Source organism: Tympanuchus pallidicinctus, unplaced genomic scaffold, assembly GCF_026119805.1.
Source record: "Tympanuchus pallidicinctus isolate F22 unplaced genomic scaffold, pur_lepc_1.0 scaffold8, whole genome shotgun sequence".
Classification (NCBI taxonomy): Eukaryota; Metazoa; Chordata; class Aves; order Galliformes; family Phasianidae; genus Tympanuchus; species Tympanuchus pallidicinctus.
Genome location: NW_026294802.1, coordinates 14,633,151 through 14,654,049, shown reverse-complemented (window position 1 = coordinate 14,654,049; position 20,899 = coordinate 14,633,151). Strand labels below are relative to the sequence as shown.

The following is a 20,899-nucleotide window of genomic DNA, read 5'->3' as shown; positions in this document are numbered from 1 at the left end:
GCGTGCGACCCCTCACAGCCCACCCAACAGCCACCCCCGCTTCTAGAAAGTTCCGGCCGCCGCGCGGCGGAGGGGCGTGGCCTTGGGGGCGGTGGGCGTGGCTTTGGAGGGCGGTGGGCGTGGCCAGCGACCGGGCTAGGAGCTTCCGCGGCGCCGCGCGGCGGTTGGGTAGGGGAACGGTTGGGTGTTTGGAGCCGTCGTTCTTTGCTCCGCCACCATGGACTCGCGTAAGCTGAGCGAGCTGCGGGCCTTCGTCAGGCTGTGTAAGCAGAACCCGGGCCTGCTGCACACCGAGGAGCTGGGCTTCCTGCGCGAGTGGGTGGAGAGGTCGGTCATGGGCAACCGTGGGGAGCGGGGCTGGGGAGAGGGGGGGGGCGTGCCCGGTCATTAGCGGGGGGTGGGGGGGCGGCGCGGCACGTGGCGGCTCGGGGCCCCGCCGCGTGGCTGAGGAGGGGGGCGGAGGGGGCGCGTTGCAGTGGTCGCGGGTTCGAATCCCGCCGTGGGGCGCGTAGAGGCACCGACCCCTGCGTGCCTGAAACTGCAGTCCGCTCTCCTCACGGCGGTGCCTCAGCGCAGGGCCGTCCTGGGGCTTTCTCAGATCTGGGCGGGAACCTGGCTGTGCGTGTGTGTGTGCGCGCGAACCCAAACAGTGCTACTGCACGGCGTTCCACGCTGCTCCAATGAATTATTTATTTCGGTTCTTGTGCAGTGATGCTTGAACTTTTTCATGCGTCTTGTGCGGTTGTGGGAATATTCCTACTTCACTCTGCTTGGCTGTGCGGTGCCCGCAGCACACGTGCATAGGAAGGAAAGGTGCAGAGTGCTTGAACCTGCTGCGGGCCCTCGGTCCCATTGCTAACGTGTGGAACCTCGCCCTGGGTTACATCCATCCCTCGGTTGTGCAATTCTGGGTGTTTTGGGGCGGAGGAAGAGAACGCTGCTGCCTTTGGCCAAAAGAAGCGTTAGGGAATAGAGAAACGATCTCCGATTTCTCATTTTTTCCATGCAATGCAGAGAGCTCTACTGTCCAAAATCTGTTTTCATAGAGGCTCTTTCTGGTTTTGCTCATGTATTTGAGCTAAATATTTGATGAAATTGTGCACTTGGGAATGTGGGGACGGTGGTCACAAAATTACATTTCACGTGGCGTTCTGGCAGTTTGGTGAGCTGCCCTCCCTTCAATTACAGGCTCTTGTAGGGTCTCCCCTTTCTCTGCAAATGGCCTGAAGCTCGTCACTGCCTGGCTTCAGGTGGGAGCAAACCCGATGAGTCTTCTGTCTGTCAGTTTATCAGTGGTAACCTATAATTATATAGGTTAGTCACCAAGGCGATGTTGCAAGTGGTTACAGAATAACAATTAAATACTAATAAAATTCTGATTTATTTTTGTTTTTCTTAGACTCCGTAGTTTGTGAAATAGCACATATGAAACTGTGGGTGATCTGTATATGTTAAGTGCATCTCATAAGAATTCAGAGCTTGGCTGGGGCCTCTTTTGGGGTATGAGGAAGGTAGAGGAGACTGACCGAGTGCTTTTGGTCTTGAACAAGGTGCCAGACTAAAATGAGCTGATCTTGAGCCCTGTAATTTGGAATTGTTCCAGAAACCAAATCTTTTAGCTCAAGCTGTTCTTAAATATATGACTGAAAGGTGGGAAGGCTATTGACCTTCTTGAATTGGAAGCTTCGGTCTTTGTCTAGTAGGTATAGCCAGTAAGCCAGGCTTTGAAGAAGTCTTACTGGGTTTTTTGTTGTTGTTTTAGTTGGGTCTGTTAGACGGATTTATTTTATTTGTGAGTCTTGTTTCTGAAGTTGTCATTTCTTACGGATGTGCAGCCAAGGGTCATCCAGACGATCCCCGTGATGGCCAGTTCTTGAATTGCTTTCTAAGAAAGGGTTATGGAATTGTATGCCTTACTATTGGCCTGCAATGGTTAAATAATAATTAAAAAAAAAAAAAATAGGAGGAACAGTTACTACATATAGTGTAATTTTTGCCTGGCTCTCCAGTGATTTATCAGATTGCAGTTGTGCAGTTCTTGGAATATGATATAGATTACGCAAGGGCAATACACCGGAGGTGCGTGCACATTTTTGTTATAGCTTCCCAAGATGCTGTTTGTTTGTTTGTAACTTGTGACTTTTTTCTTTTTCTTGAGATCAGTCCTGATGTATGACCTGTCCATCCTGCCATCTACCTTTCTCTTGCTCTTTCTCCACAGACTGTGTCCCATCTGGGGTTTTCAGCCCTTTGAAAGCCCCCTTTGGGGCTTGACTGTGAGCTGATGCCATGGGGGGGGAGGGGAAGGCCTGACTTAAGAAGCTGTAGGATCTCAATGCTAGGATGTAATCTAGTTGTGCTGATTCCTCAGACCAAAGTCCTGTGCCCTTCTGGGTCCTCCTGCATGTGTGCCCACTTCATTCGCCACTGTGTCAAACCAGTTGTGTGGTTCCTCATTGAGCTGGTTGAACCCATTGAGATGCTGGACACAAATGTAGTTGTTTTTTTCCTTTTGGAATATCCATAGCCAAAGCAATCAAGAACTGTCCGAAGAAGAATGTAGAGCAGAGTGATGGGTGGAAAAGTAGTCCTTGGAGCAGCCTGCCAGTAGATATGATTAGATGTTATATGAAACAGCTGGAGAATTCCACCTGTGCTTATTTCTGGCTGCTAAACCAAGTCAATGTAATATAGAAGCTTATTCTATATTGAGGGAATACTGTCTATACAAAGAATGCTATTTAATGGGTAGTGGGAGAAAGTCACGGATATTGAAATGCATAAAAGAAATGAAATGGTTTTTTTGGCAGCATTTCTTAAAAATTATATAAGCGTTTTAGGTGAGAAAAATATCATGGTAATAGATATTTTTTAGTTCTCTTAAATGTTTTGATCTGTTTCAAAAATAATTATAATTTTAATGGGAGCTATTATAAGAATACCTTGTTGTGAATTGAAAAAAAAATAAACTTGCATTTTCAGGGGAAAAAAAGGTTGTTTCAGCCAGAAGGCAGCTTTCCTTTGTGAGAAAGGGTGGTGTGTGATACACATGAGTACAGATTATGGTGGAGACCCAATGTTCATTGCACTGCGCTAGGGAAAATACGGTTCATGTGTACTTTTTAATTGCTTTTACAGTGAATTGGATTGTTGTATTTTTTGTCATAACAGAAGGCTGAGATTATCAGCAGGACTCGAGTCAATAAAATACTTGGCATTGTTTTGTTAATCTTATTGTCTTTTCTTTCCCTAATTTGCTGAAAAGCATGGGAGGCACAATACCACCTGCTCCAGCCAGTACTTCCACAGATGGGACAAGTAAGGTGAGATGTGAAGAGTTTGTACACGATAATGTTTGGACATTGCAAAAAATGATTGGGCAGGAAGAGAGAAGCAAAAATTGCTGCTAAGTTTTACCCAGACAGTGTGGGTGAATGCACGGGTGAATAATTTTGGGAGGTAAGACTGAAGTCTGCTCCACTGCATCGTGTGGGTGACGGTTTGTTACGGATGGCTTTCTAGTTTGTTTCAGTTGTTATCATGCTCCATTTCCTTAATCGTGAATGCCTGATGTTCTCAACAGTGCAAATGGCATACGAAGTGTTGATTGCTCCTTTTTATGCAGTCATTACCAGTTTATAAACCTCTTATGTAGCCATTGCTGGCTCAAATTATAACTTCACATGACAAGAAGTACTTGCAAGCATGATAGGTGGTAAAGAGTTGAATTGTCAATTTTTGAAGACAGTATTGTGGAAAAGGTTATTTTTTTCAGGAGAGATAATAAATTTGGCTTTTAGATATTCATAGGAGAATTGCCTTGAGTTTGAAATTATTTTTGGGAAAAGCAGAATGCTTATTTTGGGATTAGCAGGACAGTGGGTACTGAAGTTACTGGTTGATAAGAACTGAACTCTGTCGGGGGTTGTTTATGTGTAGTGAGTATAGTCTGTGGCCCTGAAAGTACAAACACAGCTTCTGCCTGTCATAAAGGAGGATGTGCTGTATGATGGGATGCAGAGGAACATACTCAAATAGTTGGAAGCTGATAGGAAAATGTTTGAAAGAATATTGTGTGTGTAAATAGCAAATATCTCTTGACAAATAAGAAAACAAATTTTAATCATTGATGCTAGCTTATTGTTCCCTATAGAGGACCTTAGCTTAGAAGTATTAGGTTGAGAGAATTTTTCATCCAGATGATGCATCTGGAAGATTGCAAGGGCTAGTTGGTATTCATTGCAAGACTGAATTGGGTATTATCTGAATCATTTTGTTTTGATTATTGAATTATACAGTCTGAAAGACTGGCTTTACCAATAATAGAAGTTCCTGAGTCAAGATCTGGGCTTTGAATTATTTGCGTGCATGATAGACTTAGAAGAGGAAAAATGGAGATCTGTATCTGGAAAATAACTGTTTAGCCTTAGAGCAGTCGTATTCTTTGAAGATTGGTTCTGGATTTTTCAATGCCTTGCTATTTATTAGAGTGGGAGTAGAATCTCAGTCAGAAATACACACTTACAAATGCATTTCTTTTTCAGGGTAAAGCAGAAGAACAGCCAGAGGAACCAGTGAAATCTCCTGAGCCAGAAAGTGAAGAGAGTGACTTAGGTGTGGAAGACAGTTGTCGTTATCATGGTTAGAACATGATTCTGGAAGTCTCTGTAAATGTAGTCTAAATTTGCTTTTTATTTTTCCCCCAGAAATTGACAATGAGGGAGTGATTGAACCTGATAATGATGACCCTCAAGAAATGGGAGATGAAAACGTGGAGGTAAGCATAAATCCTTCAATGGCTGTTGCAGCAGGAAAGAAGGGGAGAGGCTTTGAGTTTAGTCAAGAATAACAATCAAGGGGGGAGAATTAGTACTACCCATTAGCACTAATAGGTATCCAGCTGCTACTTTGAGTCTTCTAGTTGAAATCGTGGTGACTAATATCTCCAAGATGGAAGCAAAAAAAAGAATGGTATTTTTATACTATGATTTAAATCTAAATTAAACACAAACTTCTGAAGTCAGAAAGGTGCAGCTTCCTTTGGTGCTGTCTCAGTGTGACGCTTCCAGCCTGGACTCCATAACCTTTGGATTTCTTCTGTGCGTTCCATTCTGTTTGCTTATTTTCTTAGGTAACTGAAGAGATGATGGATCAAGCTAATGAGAAGAAGATGGAAGCTATCAATGCCTTAAGTGAAGGTGATACATTGTTTGTTTGTTTTCTAGTACATATTAAGGGACATAATGCTTGATGCTCCTTTTAAATACAACAAAAAGAAACAGACCTTAATAAAGTGTCTTAGACCATTGCAAGCACCTCCAAGAAGCAGAAAGCTTACTTCGTATTAGATACCGAAACTAACTAGAACATGAAAGCTTTTTTAAGTACAGTCTTCCCCATGTGGCTGTAATTTGGGGGAAGTATTGCAGCACCTTAATAATACATCAACCACTATAGTAGTTCCCTGTGTATTATTAATGTCTCTAGTGGTTTGTCTTGATGCAGTGGAAAGCTGCATAATAAAGAGGTGGCTTCCTATGTGACTGCACATGAAGTCAAATGTACAAACATAACTCTGAAAGGACACCCTCTCCTCATGGTTCCAGAATTCACTTCGAAGTTTGTTCTTCAGTAATGTGGCAAGGATGAAAAATTGATTTTTCCTTTGATAATGTTCCATTCAAGACATAGCTGGGGAATAGCACCACGTAAGGTGTGTTTGGCCTGTTGGGTGTCGTTGCTGCATAATGATGGAAACTTCACTGGTGCTCTTTTTCAGGTGAACTTCAGAAGGCTGTCGATTTGTTCACAGATGCTATCAAGCTAAATCCTTGTTTGGCTATCTTGTATGCCAAGAGAGCAAGGTAAGTCATGATAAACTAGTGATGTATGTTTCTGTCCCAAACTTAAATCAAGTCTCCGTTTGATTTATGTATGGTTGTTGCTTTTTTGTATTTTTTTTATCTGTTTGGTAGGGGCTGGTGAAACAAACAATACATTGTATACTCTGTGTAATTAAAGTATGGTAGTAAATACAGCAAGTTAGTGAGTTAATTATTCAGAATCCAAAGGCTGTGGTACTTCACACAGTGTTTTTTTTATTACTTGTATTAACAAATTAACAACAGGAAGCACCTATTTCTGATCTATTATTGAGTAGTCTTCTGAAGGATGGTCCAAGTCTTAACACTCAGAGCACTTACAGCAGGTCAGTCCAACAGCACACCTCATCCAGCCTTCTGTCGTTGTCAGTGGTTAGCAGTCGCAGGTGCCTGTAGGATAGAATATGAAAACAAGGCAAGAGGGGTGATACTCCTGCAGTTTTTTTCAGCCTTTGATTCATCTCATAGGATTGTTTGAAGCAATATCTTTATACTTAATAGCTCCTGATGGCTTTTTCTTGTCTTGCTGTGATGATGTCAGTCTCCTCTTGGAAAAACAAATTAGTATTTGCAGTGTTCTCTGGCAAGGAGTTTGAAAGCTTAACTAAATTAATTATGTGATTCTTTGTTTCTTGCCTTGAATTTGTTGTTTCATTTGCTTCCTACTGATGTATAAAGGAACTAGGACTCTTTAAAGGTTTCTTGTTCTTGGTCTCCCTACTACCTCTGATTTTTATAGACTCAAGTTGTAGTGTGTTTTTTTTGTTTGTTTTTGGATATATTTTCTGTTGCAAGCTATAAGGTCCGAATCTCCTTCCTTGTACAGAAGGAAGCAGCTCTGTTCTTAAGATGATGCTGCTGTTCTTGGACCTTTTTTCAGTTCTTTTACAGCCGCTTTTGAGGTGGAAGAACCAGACCAGAATTTCACAAAGTATTCAAGTTGAGGTCCATTATAGGTTTAGACAGTGATGTGGTTATTTTATATTTTGATTACAGTCTTTGTTTTTTTGACATTTCTGTATTGAGAAGTTTAAGAAACTGTTAACAAGGTGTTGAAATCAGTGTACAGTGCTGTATTAGTTGAAGAAATGCCTTTCATGGGGGCTTGGGAAGGCATGAGAATGTTTGAACCGAGACTCTGCATACACCATCAGAAGAGTGCAGGGAGCAGCTCAGAATGAAATTAGATTTTGAAGTTGATCAGGCTAAATGATGAAACAGTTGCTCATTTTGTGTAGGCAACTTAAAGCTGATATGCTGTTGTAGTTCCTTATTATTCTAATAATTGATCTGTACAACCAGTATGATAATTAGCTCTTTATCTTACTGTTATTTTAAAGACTATGGAATGTATAATGCTGCTAGCTTTGTTTTGTTCTACTTGCTAGTTGCTATTGTCTATAGATGGTAAGCAACATGAAATTGAATTGCACTTTGCATTTCTTTTTCACATGCATTAAAGTTGTTCTTGCTGGCAAGGCTCAACTCTGAACACTGAACTCTCCCACTTTTTGCTAATGATTCACATACCACTGTGGGGGGAAACTAAATTTCAGTGGCTGTTAGCACTACAAACTCTTTCTGAATGTAGCTTTTTCAAAAGCATCTCATTAGCCTGCCTGTTAGTCATCCAAAATTATTTCCAGCTTAAGTTAGTAACTTGGTATTTCAATACATACAATAAATGTTCTTATTCCCACAGTGTTTTTGTGAAACTACAGAAGCCAAATGCTGCCATTAGAGATTGCGACAGAGCCATCAAGATTAATCCTGACTCAGCACAGACTTATAAATGGAGGGGGAAAGCGCATAGGTAATAAACTGCAACTGATGTCAATGTTCTCTTACTTGGAGAGGAATGGTTTTGTTTGTGCTTTTCCTTTCTCTGTTTCTCTGTGAACTGTCAATTTTGTATGTGAAAGAAGTAGTCGTGAGCCAAGAGTCCAATATCTTAAGTGTATATCTTACAAGAAAGAAAAGATGGTGGTGATTTATTGATGGTGACTTAAGAATAATCCTGGCAACGTCTTTTATTTTTTTTTTTCCTCTAATAAGCAATCTTCTAATGACTTACTGTCATTCGGAAAATTGTTTTCTAATCATTTGCTAAAGATCAGGAGCTTTGGCAGCGTGGGATTTATTTGTGGCGTGGAGCCTAACTGAGAAGGCTGGAGCATGGTTTGGATTAATGTCTGTGTCTGTGAGATGAAGCACTGTGACCCCTCAGGAATGGCAGCATTCACTTAACTCTTTGATTATCACAAGTTTGTCTAAATGAATAAGAAGTAGTGCTGCACGGTAGTTTTGATAACTGTTGGGTTAAGACATGGTGCACTCAGGTAGGTAGGATGTTTAAATGCTGAGTAAATGTGCACTTACGCTGGATTTGGTAGAAGCGTAGACTTGTACAGAGCACTGAATGTGTAGCTTCACAGTGAGCATCTGCCTGGTTTTGCTGAGTGTTTATTGGTGTGCTTTATGTGTTTGGGTAGAGTAACCTCCCTTGGGAGACCGTTCTTGTTCATAGCAAAGAATGACATGAGCCCATTTCATTTTTCTTCCTGATTTTTACATCACACGAGAGTTACAGTAAAGATATGAAGCAAGCAAGCATACTCTTAATAGCATTACAGAGCACATATTACAGAAAACACAGTGATTATTAAATTTGGAACCATGTGGGTAGCTGTGGAAAAAGTTACCGAACGCTACGTGGTTGTAAGTGCACAAAACAAGTGCTAACTGTTTGCTTTTTGGCTTCTGAATGCTGTCTTCTGAATTCCAGACTTCTGGGTCACTGGGAGGAGGCTGCTCATGATCTTGCTCTAGCCTGTAAACTGGATTATGATGAAGATGCTAGCGCCATGCTGAAGGAGGTGCAGCCAAGGGTAAGTGGGAAGGTGATAATGGAGGTCCCTCTTTTTGTCTCGAGATTCTTGGGATATGCATGGTGCTATGGGAGCGTTCATGTGTCAGTGTTCACCTGACACTTCAAACTGAGTTTAGAAATGATCCTACCTTCAGTCACTGCTGTTTTAACTGTTTGGAAATGAGGTCCCTGGGACTAAGTATATAACCAAACAATGAAATGTTCCTTTTTAAAACCTGAACAGAAAAGTGTGATGTAGTTATCCAGCGATGTTATCACGGTGGTGATGGTTTTTGTTTTTATTTTTGCTGTTCTGGATTTTTTTCTTTTCCCCAAAACGTTTCCAAACTAATCAGAGCTTCATCCTATATGTTCTACAAAGGAAGCCTTCTTTGGCTGTGCTTTCATTTGTCTACCCCATGAGGGCAGCATAATTTCTTTGAGACCTACATTCAGTTTTCCCCAAGTGATTGATCTCAATACTGTTCTAATAAAGTGCTTGTGTAACATCTGTAAGAACATGGATTGTAGGCTTTCTTTCTCTTCTCTTTTACATGTTCCTTTGAAGCAATTCTTAGACCACAAGTTGCAGTTGATACATTGTACTGAGTTTACATTGCAAGGTCTGGAGGAGGGTGAGGATGGGAGTTTATACCTGTGGTTTGCAGAGCCAGTTCCAGCCAACTCCAAAAGTGGACCCGCTTCTGGCCAAAGCTGCGTCCATTGCAGCTCTGTGATGATGTGTATAAGAAAGGGTAAAACATGCTGTGCAGCAGCTGTGAGAAGGAAAGGAGTGAGGAAGGAGAGGGAAATAATCAGCTGCATAGACAGCAAGATCAGTGAAGGAGGAAGATGCTCCAGGTGCTGGTGCAGGGATGTCTATGCAGCCTGTGGTAAAGCAGGTTGTTGCCTTGGAGCCCATAACCTCACTGTTGCTCTGAGGGAAGATGCAAACTTTGAAAGGCCCCCTGCTTGGAGGCTCCTTGCAGGAACTACAGCCTGTGGCAGACCCAAGCTGGAGCATTCTGTTCCTGATGGAACGTACCTGCATGGAAACCTGTGTTGGAGCAGTTCATGAAGGACTGTGTACCACTGGAACAGAAGAAATGTGTGAGAAGGCGGGAGCAGCAGAAAGGAGCTGTTACAAGCAGGCCATGAGCCCTTTTCTCAGTTCTAGCTGTGCCACTTGGAGGGGACGAAGTAGAAGAATGAAAAGGTTGAAGTTGAGACTGGGAAGAAAGAAGGGTAGGGGAAGGTGTCTTTAGTTTTGTCATTGTTTCTTATCATTCTATTCTAATTGGCAGCAAGTTGAATTAGTCTTTCTCCAGTTGATTCTATCTTGCTAGTGACAGTCATTGGTAAGGCATTTCCCTGTTGTTGTCTTGACTCATGAGATTTTTTTCATTGTTTCTTTTCTCCTATTGTGGAGAGGGAACAAGAGTATGGCTCAGTGGGTATCTGGCAGTCAGCTGAGGTTAACCTGCCAAATACATAAGCGTTCCCATAGCAAGCAGCTCAAGTTTTCAGTCTTCCTGCCTTGCCTTTGCAGAAAACGCTCTCGCCAGCAAAACACCAACTGACACCATCTTACAAGCAATTAGTCTTCTGTGTCAGAGACTATTGATCTGTAACACATCTGCTAGATCTTATGTCTTGACCTTTTTTTAATAAGAGGTATACTTAATGATTTGCTGAGAGGGAACATGCACAGGAAAAGCAGAGTATGCCTGTGATGTGTTGAGACTTACTTGCTGGAGGTGTGCCAGTTTGTAGATGTAGCTTGAGGAAAAAAGTGTATGATTTTTCCATGAAGTGAAAATGTTGGTCTCTTCCAGCTGAACTATTCACCATCTTTTGCAGTACTTCTTAATTAAGTAGCACTTCTAGTTTGAGTTACGTTCTGAGAATGTTTAACTTACCCTGAGAAATACTTAAGAACCATGGAAGTTAAAACTTTAGGAACTTTTGTTAAACAAAAAAAGTAATGGAGCTATTTCATAGCTGTAGTATCACATTCTGATGGCATATACTGCTTTTGGTGTCAGTCCTGCTGCCTGCAGTGTGCATTCTGTGGCAGATGTACTTTGAGAAATATATGGTAGGAAATCTACATCTAATGGTTAAAGTAACTTGTATCAAAAGTCAACAACTTACAAATCAGTTATTCTTTTACAGGGTATTTTGAGGGAATAAAAGAGTATGCGTATGTAGGAAGGGCTTCCAGCTGTAGTTTATTCTAGTTCAGTACTTCTCTTCCTCAACTTTGACTTACAGATTTTACTTTTTTAAATTGCTAATGTAAGAGAATGTTAGAGTACCTGTGGTATATGGTATTGTCCTTCAAAGCTCTGCAAATTGTGAAATGAACTGCGTTTTGTAACAAAGAAGCATTCTGGTTTCAGGAATGGTGCTGCAGTTAGCGTTCAGTTATTAAGATGAGCCTGGAGCCAGGAGCTTTAAAGAGTTCATGGTTAATGAGTCTCCTCTGGAGCTGGGCTGTTGTTACCTTTGAGAAGAAGACAGGAAACAAACTTGCTCCCACCTGCCCTCCCTTGCTTTGATTCAGATGTTCTTTGGCCTGCTTAAGACTGACTGTGTATGCTGCACCTGGAACAGCAGTAGCACTATCTTCCAAGTGTGTCTGCAGGAGGAATTACACTTCCTGTTATTGTGCCAGTGAAAACTCCTTTCTCTAGGGGTGATTGCTGGTGTTAGCCTCGTAGAAATTAATATTTCAGCACAAAGGCAGGAAGGAATGTGGAACTACTAAATGTTAAAGTTCTAACTTTAACATTTGTACGTTTAACACAACGTAGGTCCTAGAGCTTTACAGGAAAAAACATACTGGAGTGAAGTGCGTGGTCTGGTGAACCCAGTGAGGACGTAGTATGTGCAAGTAACTGATTGTGGTAGAGAGGAAGTAGCACTTCTGGGATGTGAAGTCAAATCTTATTTTTAAGAACTGGTGAAAATAGATTATTGCAACACTTGCGTGTATTTGATATTGAAATGTGTTATGTAGTGTACTAGGAAGTGGCTGAAGTCTTGTAATTGTATTTGCAACAGGCTCAGAAAATTGCAGAGCATCGCCGAAAGTATGAACGGAAACGTGAAGAAAAGGAGATCAAGGAGAGAATGGAAAGAGTGAAGAAGGCACGAGAGGAGCATGAGAGAGCACAGAGGGTGAATGCTCAGGCTTTAATGTTGCTTACCAGTTTGGGGAGTGGCGTAGTTATTTTGTTTTCAATGAGTTGCATGGGAGAATTGCTTTCACTTTAAATCTTAGGGAGTTACTTGATTTTTTTTGGTTACTCGACTGATGATGGAATCTGGAGAAGAGGGCTTTTTGCTGTATCTGTACCTGTTGCTTATGGCAAAGATAAGCTCTGGTATCTCTAGGAATCTGCATTTCAGGAATTCAGTTACTGTATGACTGTACTAGAATATTATTTACTTAGTATTTATTTCCAAAACTGGGAGGTTTTAACTTCAAAATAATCCTTTGTGTCATCTCTGCACTTCTATCTACAGTTCACTTTTTTTTTTTTTTTCCTGTTTTACCACTGTATTTTTACAGCACGTTAGGAGTGGGAATTGGTTCTAAAAATTAAGCTAATGGGCTAAAACTGATCATATAGTTAATGGTCAGTAAAAGCAAACTCCATGTAACTTAACTGCAACAACGTATGAAAATAAGAGGAGCTGTTGCTGTTTCTTGTCTGCGGCTTCATGTATTGTGAAGTGCTTTATTTGATAATTCCTTTAGCCTGTGAATATTAAACAGTCTCAGCTTTTGTTTTTTTTTTTTCCTCCTAGAACCTTTTGAACAGTAGAAAGCAGGCTGCAATTCCATAGCTCTGTTTGGAATTATATGCTTTTTTCTACAGGAGGAAGAAGCAAGGCGACAAGCAGGAGGAGCTCAATTTGGTGGTTTCCCTGGTGGCTTCCCAGGTACGTGTTTTTAAGCACCAATACTTGTTGCTTGAAGTGACTGGCTGGTTGTTTTTCTTTTCCCATATACAGCATTTATAACCACAGTGTAGATAGCATTTATTCTCAAGATGGGGAGAGGAAAAATGTTTTATGAAGTTTAAAACTTGTCTATAAATAAATCACTGGGCATTTATGAGTGGGGGGACAGATGAGAGATTCTTTCTCTTATTTGCATTGCTTCTGGGTAACAAGTAGAGGGAAGGCCAATCAGTAATCATGATTAATGGAGTGAAAGGATTTAGGCATGAGAAAAGAAAGATGTAACATTTGCTTAATGCATATATATGCTGAAAACATAGTATAAAATTTTCTGAATTACTAAGGATGACTTGGACGCATCCAGCTTGAGAACTGGAGTTGTAAAGCTGAAAATTGAGTTGAATGTTAGCTTCCAAACATTGCAGTTTTTCTTGTAGTTTAACAGAACAGTTTCTCAATGGAAATGTTGCTATTTTTAAACAGTTCTGTGAAGATCAGACTTTGTGTCATTTTTGGGTACAGTCAGTTGTAGAGAAGCAGTAGTGAGTGCTTGAAGATCAAATTGTAGTTGTGGTGGGCTGAATGCATGCTCCAAATAAATTGGCTTCAAGGGAGGCAAATAGCGACCATATCTGCCTCAGGGATTTTTTTTCAGTTATGATTTTGACTTTTTTTTCCCCTTCCAAATGTAAAGCTCTTACCACACATTGAATGAGCTTGGGACACACTGCTACTAATTCAATTCTGCTCTCAATTTTTCATCTCTTGCTTTCAAAAGTCTGAATTTCTTGACTTGATATGTACATCAAGTTAACTAGAAAATAACTGTATTTGTGTACAAAGTGCTAGACCCTAATTAGGTCCTCCTGTTCGATTGGGTTAAAAACACTGGAAACAAATTGCAGGTTTTCACAAAGCCCCTGCTTTCCATTCTTTGAAACAGCCCTTTGCTCTGTGGAAGGCATAAAATTGGGGTGCATGAGTGGAAATGTGTTCTGTTCTGTTCTGTGTCAGTGAGAGCTCCTGCACAGATGAGTTAAATGTTCTTCATCACGCATTCTTGTGTCTTGGGCTTTGCAGGTGGATTTCCTGGGGCTATGCCTGGCGGTATGCCGGGAATGGCAGGTATGCCAGGTCTCAATGAGATTCTCAGTGATCCAGAAGTCCTCGCGGCCATGCAGGTGAGTGTTTGATTAGAACCAAAGCTAAATGCTCACAGTGAGGGAGGAACAGCTTAGGGGAGCCAAGAGAAAAAGATGTGAGCCACTGAATAGCAGTGAAGGTGCGTGCTTGCTTCTGTTGTGAAATTTTCTCCTTGTGTGTGTAGCTGTTCCAGACTGTCTGGAATCTATTTTTTCAAACTGACAGGGACTTAATTAAAGGCGTCATGTTGTCCTCTTTTTCTTTCCCTACACATCCTTCCCACTGCCCCAGCCTTATGCTTGCATATAATCAACAAAATCATATACTGGATAGAGTTTTAAGCTTTTTTTGAGTCTCTGGTTATCTTCTATACAGTGTGATTCATTTCCTCCTTTTTTTGTGAATGCATCCACTCTGTGGTGAGGGGTAATGATGCACAAATGAAAAATTGTTAATATTGTTGCAGCACAATGTATTGCAATAATGTTGAGAATTGCCTTTCTCCTCTGGGAGTGAAGAGGCAAAGTAGTATCAGAGTAGTTCCACATCTGGTATTTTCTAAATGTATGTTTAGAAAGCCTACTTCCTTGGTAGGCTTGATTAACTACTCAATTGCTCAGTTGCTTAGGTCATTGAACAGCCGTGATTAGCACCTAAATAAATAAAAGCATTGCATGGGGCTGTCATTTGGTATGCCCTGAAATCATGAAAAAGGCATGGCTTCTCATGCAAAAATTCATGAGTTCCCTTAGTAATTGCTGGTTTATGGAAACACACCTTTATTTACGCTGCCACAAACAACAATCAAACTGTCCAAAACAAACAATAACAGCAACAGAAAACCCACAACTTGCAATTGCATTCATGGCTGGCTCATTTATGCTGTAATACAGGACTTTGGAAGTGGCGTTGTGGAAGACAGCTCTGAAGTGCAGTTAAATGTTGAGTGCTTAATCCGTGCCTTTAAAAAGGCTCCACTGCATGCTGATTATATATGCTCCAAAATGTTATGGTATTCTGTTGCAAGAACACAGATTGATGGTGTTTTCTCTAGAGTCTGTTAGCAAAGCTTTACGATTCTCACTGACTTCTTTTGCACAGTATTTAAATCTAGGTAAGATTTAAATGTCTGCACTACCTGCTCCTTACTGAAATATTTGATTGCAGTCTTATATCCTTCCTGAATCAGCAGCACAAGCTGTAGTCTTGAAAGAGTAGGTTTTACTGCTTGACTTGATTCTGCTCAGTGCAGCTATGGAATATGTTGAAGGATGATGGAAGCTGGTAGCTGTTACTGAGGCTAGCAGTGAAGTTGCAAATAAGTCTGAAGATTCTGATTCACACAAGTCTCCCAAATCATTTATATCAAAGTGTTATTTTAACTGAGAGTGTGTAGAGTCTTTTCATAGCAAGGAGTCACTCCTGAAACTGGAGTTTTCGGAGGGTGAAGACCTTCCCAGTCTCTTCTGGATTAGTGTCTATTAACATCTTTATGACGGCTCTCCTTGAGCTTACATCAGTATATGCTTCTTCTGGTTCTTTTCAAGGCTTAACTGAACCAGATGTGATTTTTTCTGCAGTGAGTTCTAGTGTATTTAGCTTGCTCTGAAATAGTGCCTCCTGCTTAGCTCCGTGGAAACTACAACAGACACAAAGAGCGCAATACTGATAGTGTTTTGTAACTACTTGTAATTCGCACTAGTTTTCAACAGTCAACACCATTAACTATGCTTTTTGTTCAGTGATGAGCAAGAGCCTGCATGCCACGCTTGTAAAAATCTGCGTGGCTGGCTGTAATGTGGCTTGTCTTTCACATCACTGTTATCACTGCTGAAATGCACCACCCAAGACTTCACTATGCTCACACCCACTGTTTGGTCTCCATAAATGTTCAGCAAGCATCGGTGACTTTCAACGGTTGTCTTTTTTTCCACATGGAAGAATTCAATGAGACGCCTTTGCTTCATCTGTGCTTCCATGTCAGACACCATTTGGTCAGAATGCCCCTCTGCTGCCCTCTGTCACGTGGCAGCAAAATGTAATGGAATATTGGTGAGAAGGTTCAGCTTCTACTGCCATACCACCACCATCTGCCTCTGACATTCTGGGCCCACGTAATAAAATAGGAAGCATTGCTTTCAGAGCAGCCCTTGGGCAAGTGAGATGAAAATAATGCACAAATATATAGTCACCAAAAGAAGTAGCTGAAATGGGTAACTTGAGGTGGGACATCTGGGGAATGTTTTGTTCATTTTTACCATTTTGGCTGTCAGGAGGGTGTTGTACTATTTCAGATCTTCTATGCACAACTTCTAAACACAAATGTCATGTTGTATATAGAGAAACACAAGTAGTCATAATCAGATATAATTTTTTTTTTTTTTTAAAAAAGGGTGATGTAAAGCACATCTAAGGACTGCTTACTTGCCATATGTTGAACGCAGACTTGTGCCTAAATGTGTAACATAGGAAAAAAAGAAAATTGTGTTTTCCCTTCACAATGTTACTCATTCTTCTGCAGCTGAAGACAGGACCACTAGAAAACTGGATGTTTCATTACCGCCATTTATACTGTCATTTCCCTTCCAGCTTTCATGCTAAGTGATTCCATGTGAAACAGTTGGCATTTAAGTAACCAGCTTTAGTAGTATTGCTCATCAGTGTGAAGCCTTGGATGTGTATCAGCCTTAAACATCTTAGTAAGCACTGTCAAGTGTTTGCAGGCTTTTGGGGAGTCGCACAACAGCAGAATAACTGAATTCATAACACATAGAACACCTAGTGTGAAACTGAACACTTATCGCTTATTTAGTTGTGCTTTAATAAGATTCGGTGACTAAGCTGATTTATCTTCATGTTCAGGATTCATATACATGTGTGACAACACAGATATAACAATACAGCATGCTCTTCATAGTCTTACATGCTATTATGAAATTGGAAATTGAGGTTTGAGTTTGTGCGAGTCATCTTCCTGTTTTTATAGGAATCCTGTAAAGTGGAGGAAATATATTCAGAGCCTTTTCTTCTGAACCCTGCCATCTTACAGAATTGGCAGATTCCCTTTTGTGGGGGAGATAGAACTCGTTTTTCTTTTGTGAGAAAGATAAGACTTGAATCTTTCAGTTCTCAGCGTGTGTAAAACGTGACTTAACCACATGGTGATGTTGGAGTGCACACCCACCAGAGGCATTTTTGGATCAGCCCTTGTTTAAGGGCTGTAGTCTGTGTCTAAAATAGATACATGGTGAGTGTTACTGTTTCACAAACATCTTCTGAGGAAAGATTGTATCCCTCAATGGAACTATCTAAATGCTAGATTAAACAGAAGGTGAATTTATGGCTTCATACTGCACTTAATAAACAGCCTTTGTTTTTTTTCTGGATTAAAAACGATTCTACCTGGGTCACTGAAAATAATGTCTCCTCTTTATTTCAATGGAAACCACAGTAGATGCTGAGCAGACAATAACACTGCAGAATGGAGAAATTCAATGATACATCTTTGCTTCATGAGCACTTCCCTTTTGTCAGCCTTGCCCTCTGCTGCCAACTGTCACGTGGCAACAACGCATAATGGGGTGTTGGTGACAGAGTTCTGCTTCTACTGTCATACCACCACCATCTGCCTCTGATGTCATGGGCTGACGTAATAAAGTATGATGCATTGCTTTTGGAGCAGTTATGATTCAGTAAAGGCCAAAATTATGCTGGCCATACAGGAAAAAGTATTAGTGTTTTGCATACTAAATAGTGAAGATGATCTGTGTTCTTTTGACCAGTGACTTTCATGTATATGTGAATGCATTTATTAACTATGACACAAAAGTGCCACGAGAGAAGATTCTCTTCCAGTTGTGATTTCCCAGAGAAAGTGGGGAATACCTGAGAATCAGATGTCTTTTCAAAAGCCAGGTGCTGCCGCGTCATCTGCTCACAGTCCAGCAGATTAAAGTTTCTGCTGCCAGAAGGAAGTTGGGTGAAAGGGATGTGTATCAGCTACTGCATGGAGGGGGTTATTCTGCCATAATTGGTTTTCCTGATGCCAGGAAATCTGCATGCAGATCTCTGTGGTAGACTTCTAAAAATGCCCTTGTTTTTGCTTTTTTATGTCCTGCAGGATCCAGAAGTTATGGCTGCATTCCAAGACGTTGCCCAGAACCCAGCAAACATGTCCAAGTACCAGAACAATCCCAAGGTCATGAGTCTCATCAGTAAATTGTCTGCTAAATTTGGCAGTAAACCATAAAATCCCCAGTTCATAAAAATAATTTTTGAGTGGGAGAGGTTGATTTGGCTAACCAGTGTTGCAATAAAACAAACCATTGTACCTCTGATCTTCTTAAGAAGAGGAACTGTGTGTTCTAAGGAGAACTGCTCTCTAGCCCCAAATGTTGATTTTATTCAGTGATTGGTTTACAGCACTCAAATTATATTCAGATGACCTAGTTTAAGCCATGCCTCCTTGTCCAAGAATTGCAACGTTTCATGGCAAGTATTAAATACAGTTTAACATTCCTGTGAGAAATATTCAGGAGTGTAAGATAAAAGCCTCTCTTTTTTGTTTGTTTGGGTTTTTTTGGTTTTCTATCATTTCTTTTTTTTTTTTTTTTTTTCCCTTTAATTATTTTTCCTCAGTGTACAAAAAGCAAGGAACTTAGATGAAGTCTGTCTTAATCTTGCTAGGACAGAGAAATTGGCCTACTCACAAGTAGGAAAGGTGGGATAAGTCTGTACAATTAACTGGATAAGGGTATTGCCTGCAAATACAAGTCCATATTGTTGGTTTTGTTTGTTTTTTTTTTCTTTAAATGAGTGACTGACTTTATATAGATATTAAAATGATTAGAATAACCATGATAGTTAGTTACACACTGGAACTTCTGGCAGTACTGCAAATATTACACTACTTTGATCACAGCAGTTGTACAGCAAAGGTGCTTTCCTATCCTTTGCACAACCTGGTATGAAGTACGTACAGTGGAGGCCACAGAAGTTTTGTTACTTATTCAGATATAGTCCAGCATGTTTATGTAATGTTGAGTTTGGGGGGTTTTTTTTTAATCAGTCCAGGTATGGGAGAGCAGCTTACTGTCTGTGCTTGTGCTCTTGTCCTTGCCCAGTTGGCAGGTCCTCTTCTGGTAACACTCGCCCTTGGGGCACGCTTGCCAGGTTTCATCTATTTGGAAACTTTAGGGAAGGAGTCTGTTCCCATTGCTACCTCTGTCTCATTGAATGCAAGCCATCCAGAACATGTAAATATAGAGTTATAAATTGGTGATGAGGAGAATATCCAACAAAGTTGCAGCTCGGGGTTGTGAATTGGTTTGAGTCCTTATGTGCTTACAGATAGAACTTATTGGTAAAAGTCCTCTGTCTGTGTAGAGATGATGACTCTTCCTCCAGTGCGTACTGTAGTCTTCCATCTTTTTTTTCTTTTTTTTTTTTTTTTTTTTTTTTCTTTTTTTTTCTTTTTTTTCTTTTTTTTTTCTTTTTCTTTTTTATTTTCTTTTAAGAAAGAGAGGTGGGGAGAAGAAAGAGGAAAGTATTTTTGTAATTTCATACTTCCATGTTTTTGAGACTTGGGATACAGAGGAAAAAATGAGTAACTAAAGCAGACAGAACGTTCTTGTAATGCTTACGAATTCTGAGCACGTTGTATTCTTGAAGCTGTTTCTGTGCTGTTAATGGTGTTCATTCGTCTACTGTAAGGACCAGTGTTGCCTCTGCTCGTCTTACTTAAAACATCTTTCTGTGGAAAAGCGGTCACAATTAACTGTTCACTGCTTGAGTCTCAACATTAATTTGTTACTCTTTTGTAATTCTGTATCTTAAGCCATAATTGTTGTTATCAATTTTAATTAAATCTGGATTGGTGTAGGAATTAAAAAAAAAAAAAAAAAAAAAGTAAATCCCCAAATGCTTTTTCTCATGCTAATGACCCTGCAGAATAAAATGTGAATCTTTTTGCTTAAGAAATATAGTTCTGAATACTTATAGTAGCCTTTCAAAATAAAGTATGGTTTTGGAAAATAAAACTTTTTGGATTTGTGTAACTTTCTGATAAAACCTATTTTGCTGAAGTTAAATGTGGGAATGCTTTAATTAAACTGTATATATATGACCTGTGATTTAAATTAGAACTAAGTGCTTAATGGTTTGTCTTAGTGACCAAGCAAATTCAAGCTATGATGGAGTGTTGCTTTGTGCCCAGCTTTTGGTCATTCTCTGATCTCCTGTTCCCAAGAGGAGAGGCTTGAAGTAGGCCACCCCTCGGCATAGGCTGAAGCTCTACTTCTGCTTCATTCATGCTGTTGCCTATATGCTCTGTGTGACTTAGTCTTTAATACAGATTAATTCCCTACGATTTCCTCTTACATCCTCTTGGCTGTTTGTATCTGTCTACCCATGGCTAGTCGAAAGTCAGAAGCTACCCCAGTAGAAATGGTCATTTGTGTGTCCTGTCTGCTTGCTTACACATCATTTACCCTTATACAGAGCTAATTGATGCTAACAAAATGTTCTCCCAATTCTTTTGGTTTTAGCTTTAGCAGCGTAGCTGAATTCTTTTGTCTGTTTGGGAATGCACATCCCATGACTCGTTTATGTGGTCTTTGTTTTCTTTTCAGTGCTATCTGATAAGATAGTTGAAGAGATCTCTGGACCTCATCTCAGTTTCCCAGGATGCTGCATTGACACCTAAGCAGCTTATCTGCTTTGAACAGAAGTGCAAGTGCAAAAACATAACTGCAGTGGAGAAGAGCAAAGATGAGGATAGTTCCTGTTCTGGGGTACAGGTAGCTACGAGCAAGTAACTTTTCTGTTCAGCACTTGCTCCAGCATTTACTGGCAGTCTTGAGGTTAATTGCTCCATTGCAGCACAAAGAAGGGATGGTGCTTATCAGTACAGCGGCAGTAATCAGCTCAGTTGACAACTTGACTTTGAGAACAGAAAATTTTTAAAAAATTGCTCTCATTTCACTTTTGGACTGTGAATAAAGAACACTTGCCAAATTAGGTTGGTTTTTCTTAA

At 40.5% G+C, this 20,899-nt stretch overlaps 1 protein-coding gene across 1 annotated transcript; it reads left to right on the top strand.

Moving 5' to 3' along the window:
• Window positions 1-106: 106 nt before the first annotated feature.
• Window positions 107-19,778, top strand: ST13 (ST13 Hsp70 interacting protein). The gene is made up of 12 exons (XM_052669276.1): window positions 107-327; window positions 3,266-3,323; window positions 4,545-4,614; window positions 4,707-4,777; window positions 5,132-5,198; window positions 5,780-5,864; window positions 7,585-7,695; window positions 8,668-8,770; window positions 11,818-11,934; window positions 12,639-12,702; window positions 13,804-13,904; window positions 17,987-19,778. Exons 1-12 carry the CDS (start codon window positions 218-220, stop codon window positions 18,113-18,115), a joined length of 1,086 nt encoding a protein of 361 aa, XP_052525236.1. The 5' UTR covers window positions 107-217; the 3' UTR covers window positions 18,116-19,778.
• The last annotated feature ends 1,121 nt before the right edge of the window (window positions 19,779-20,899 follow it).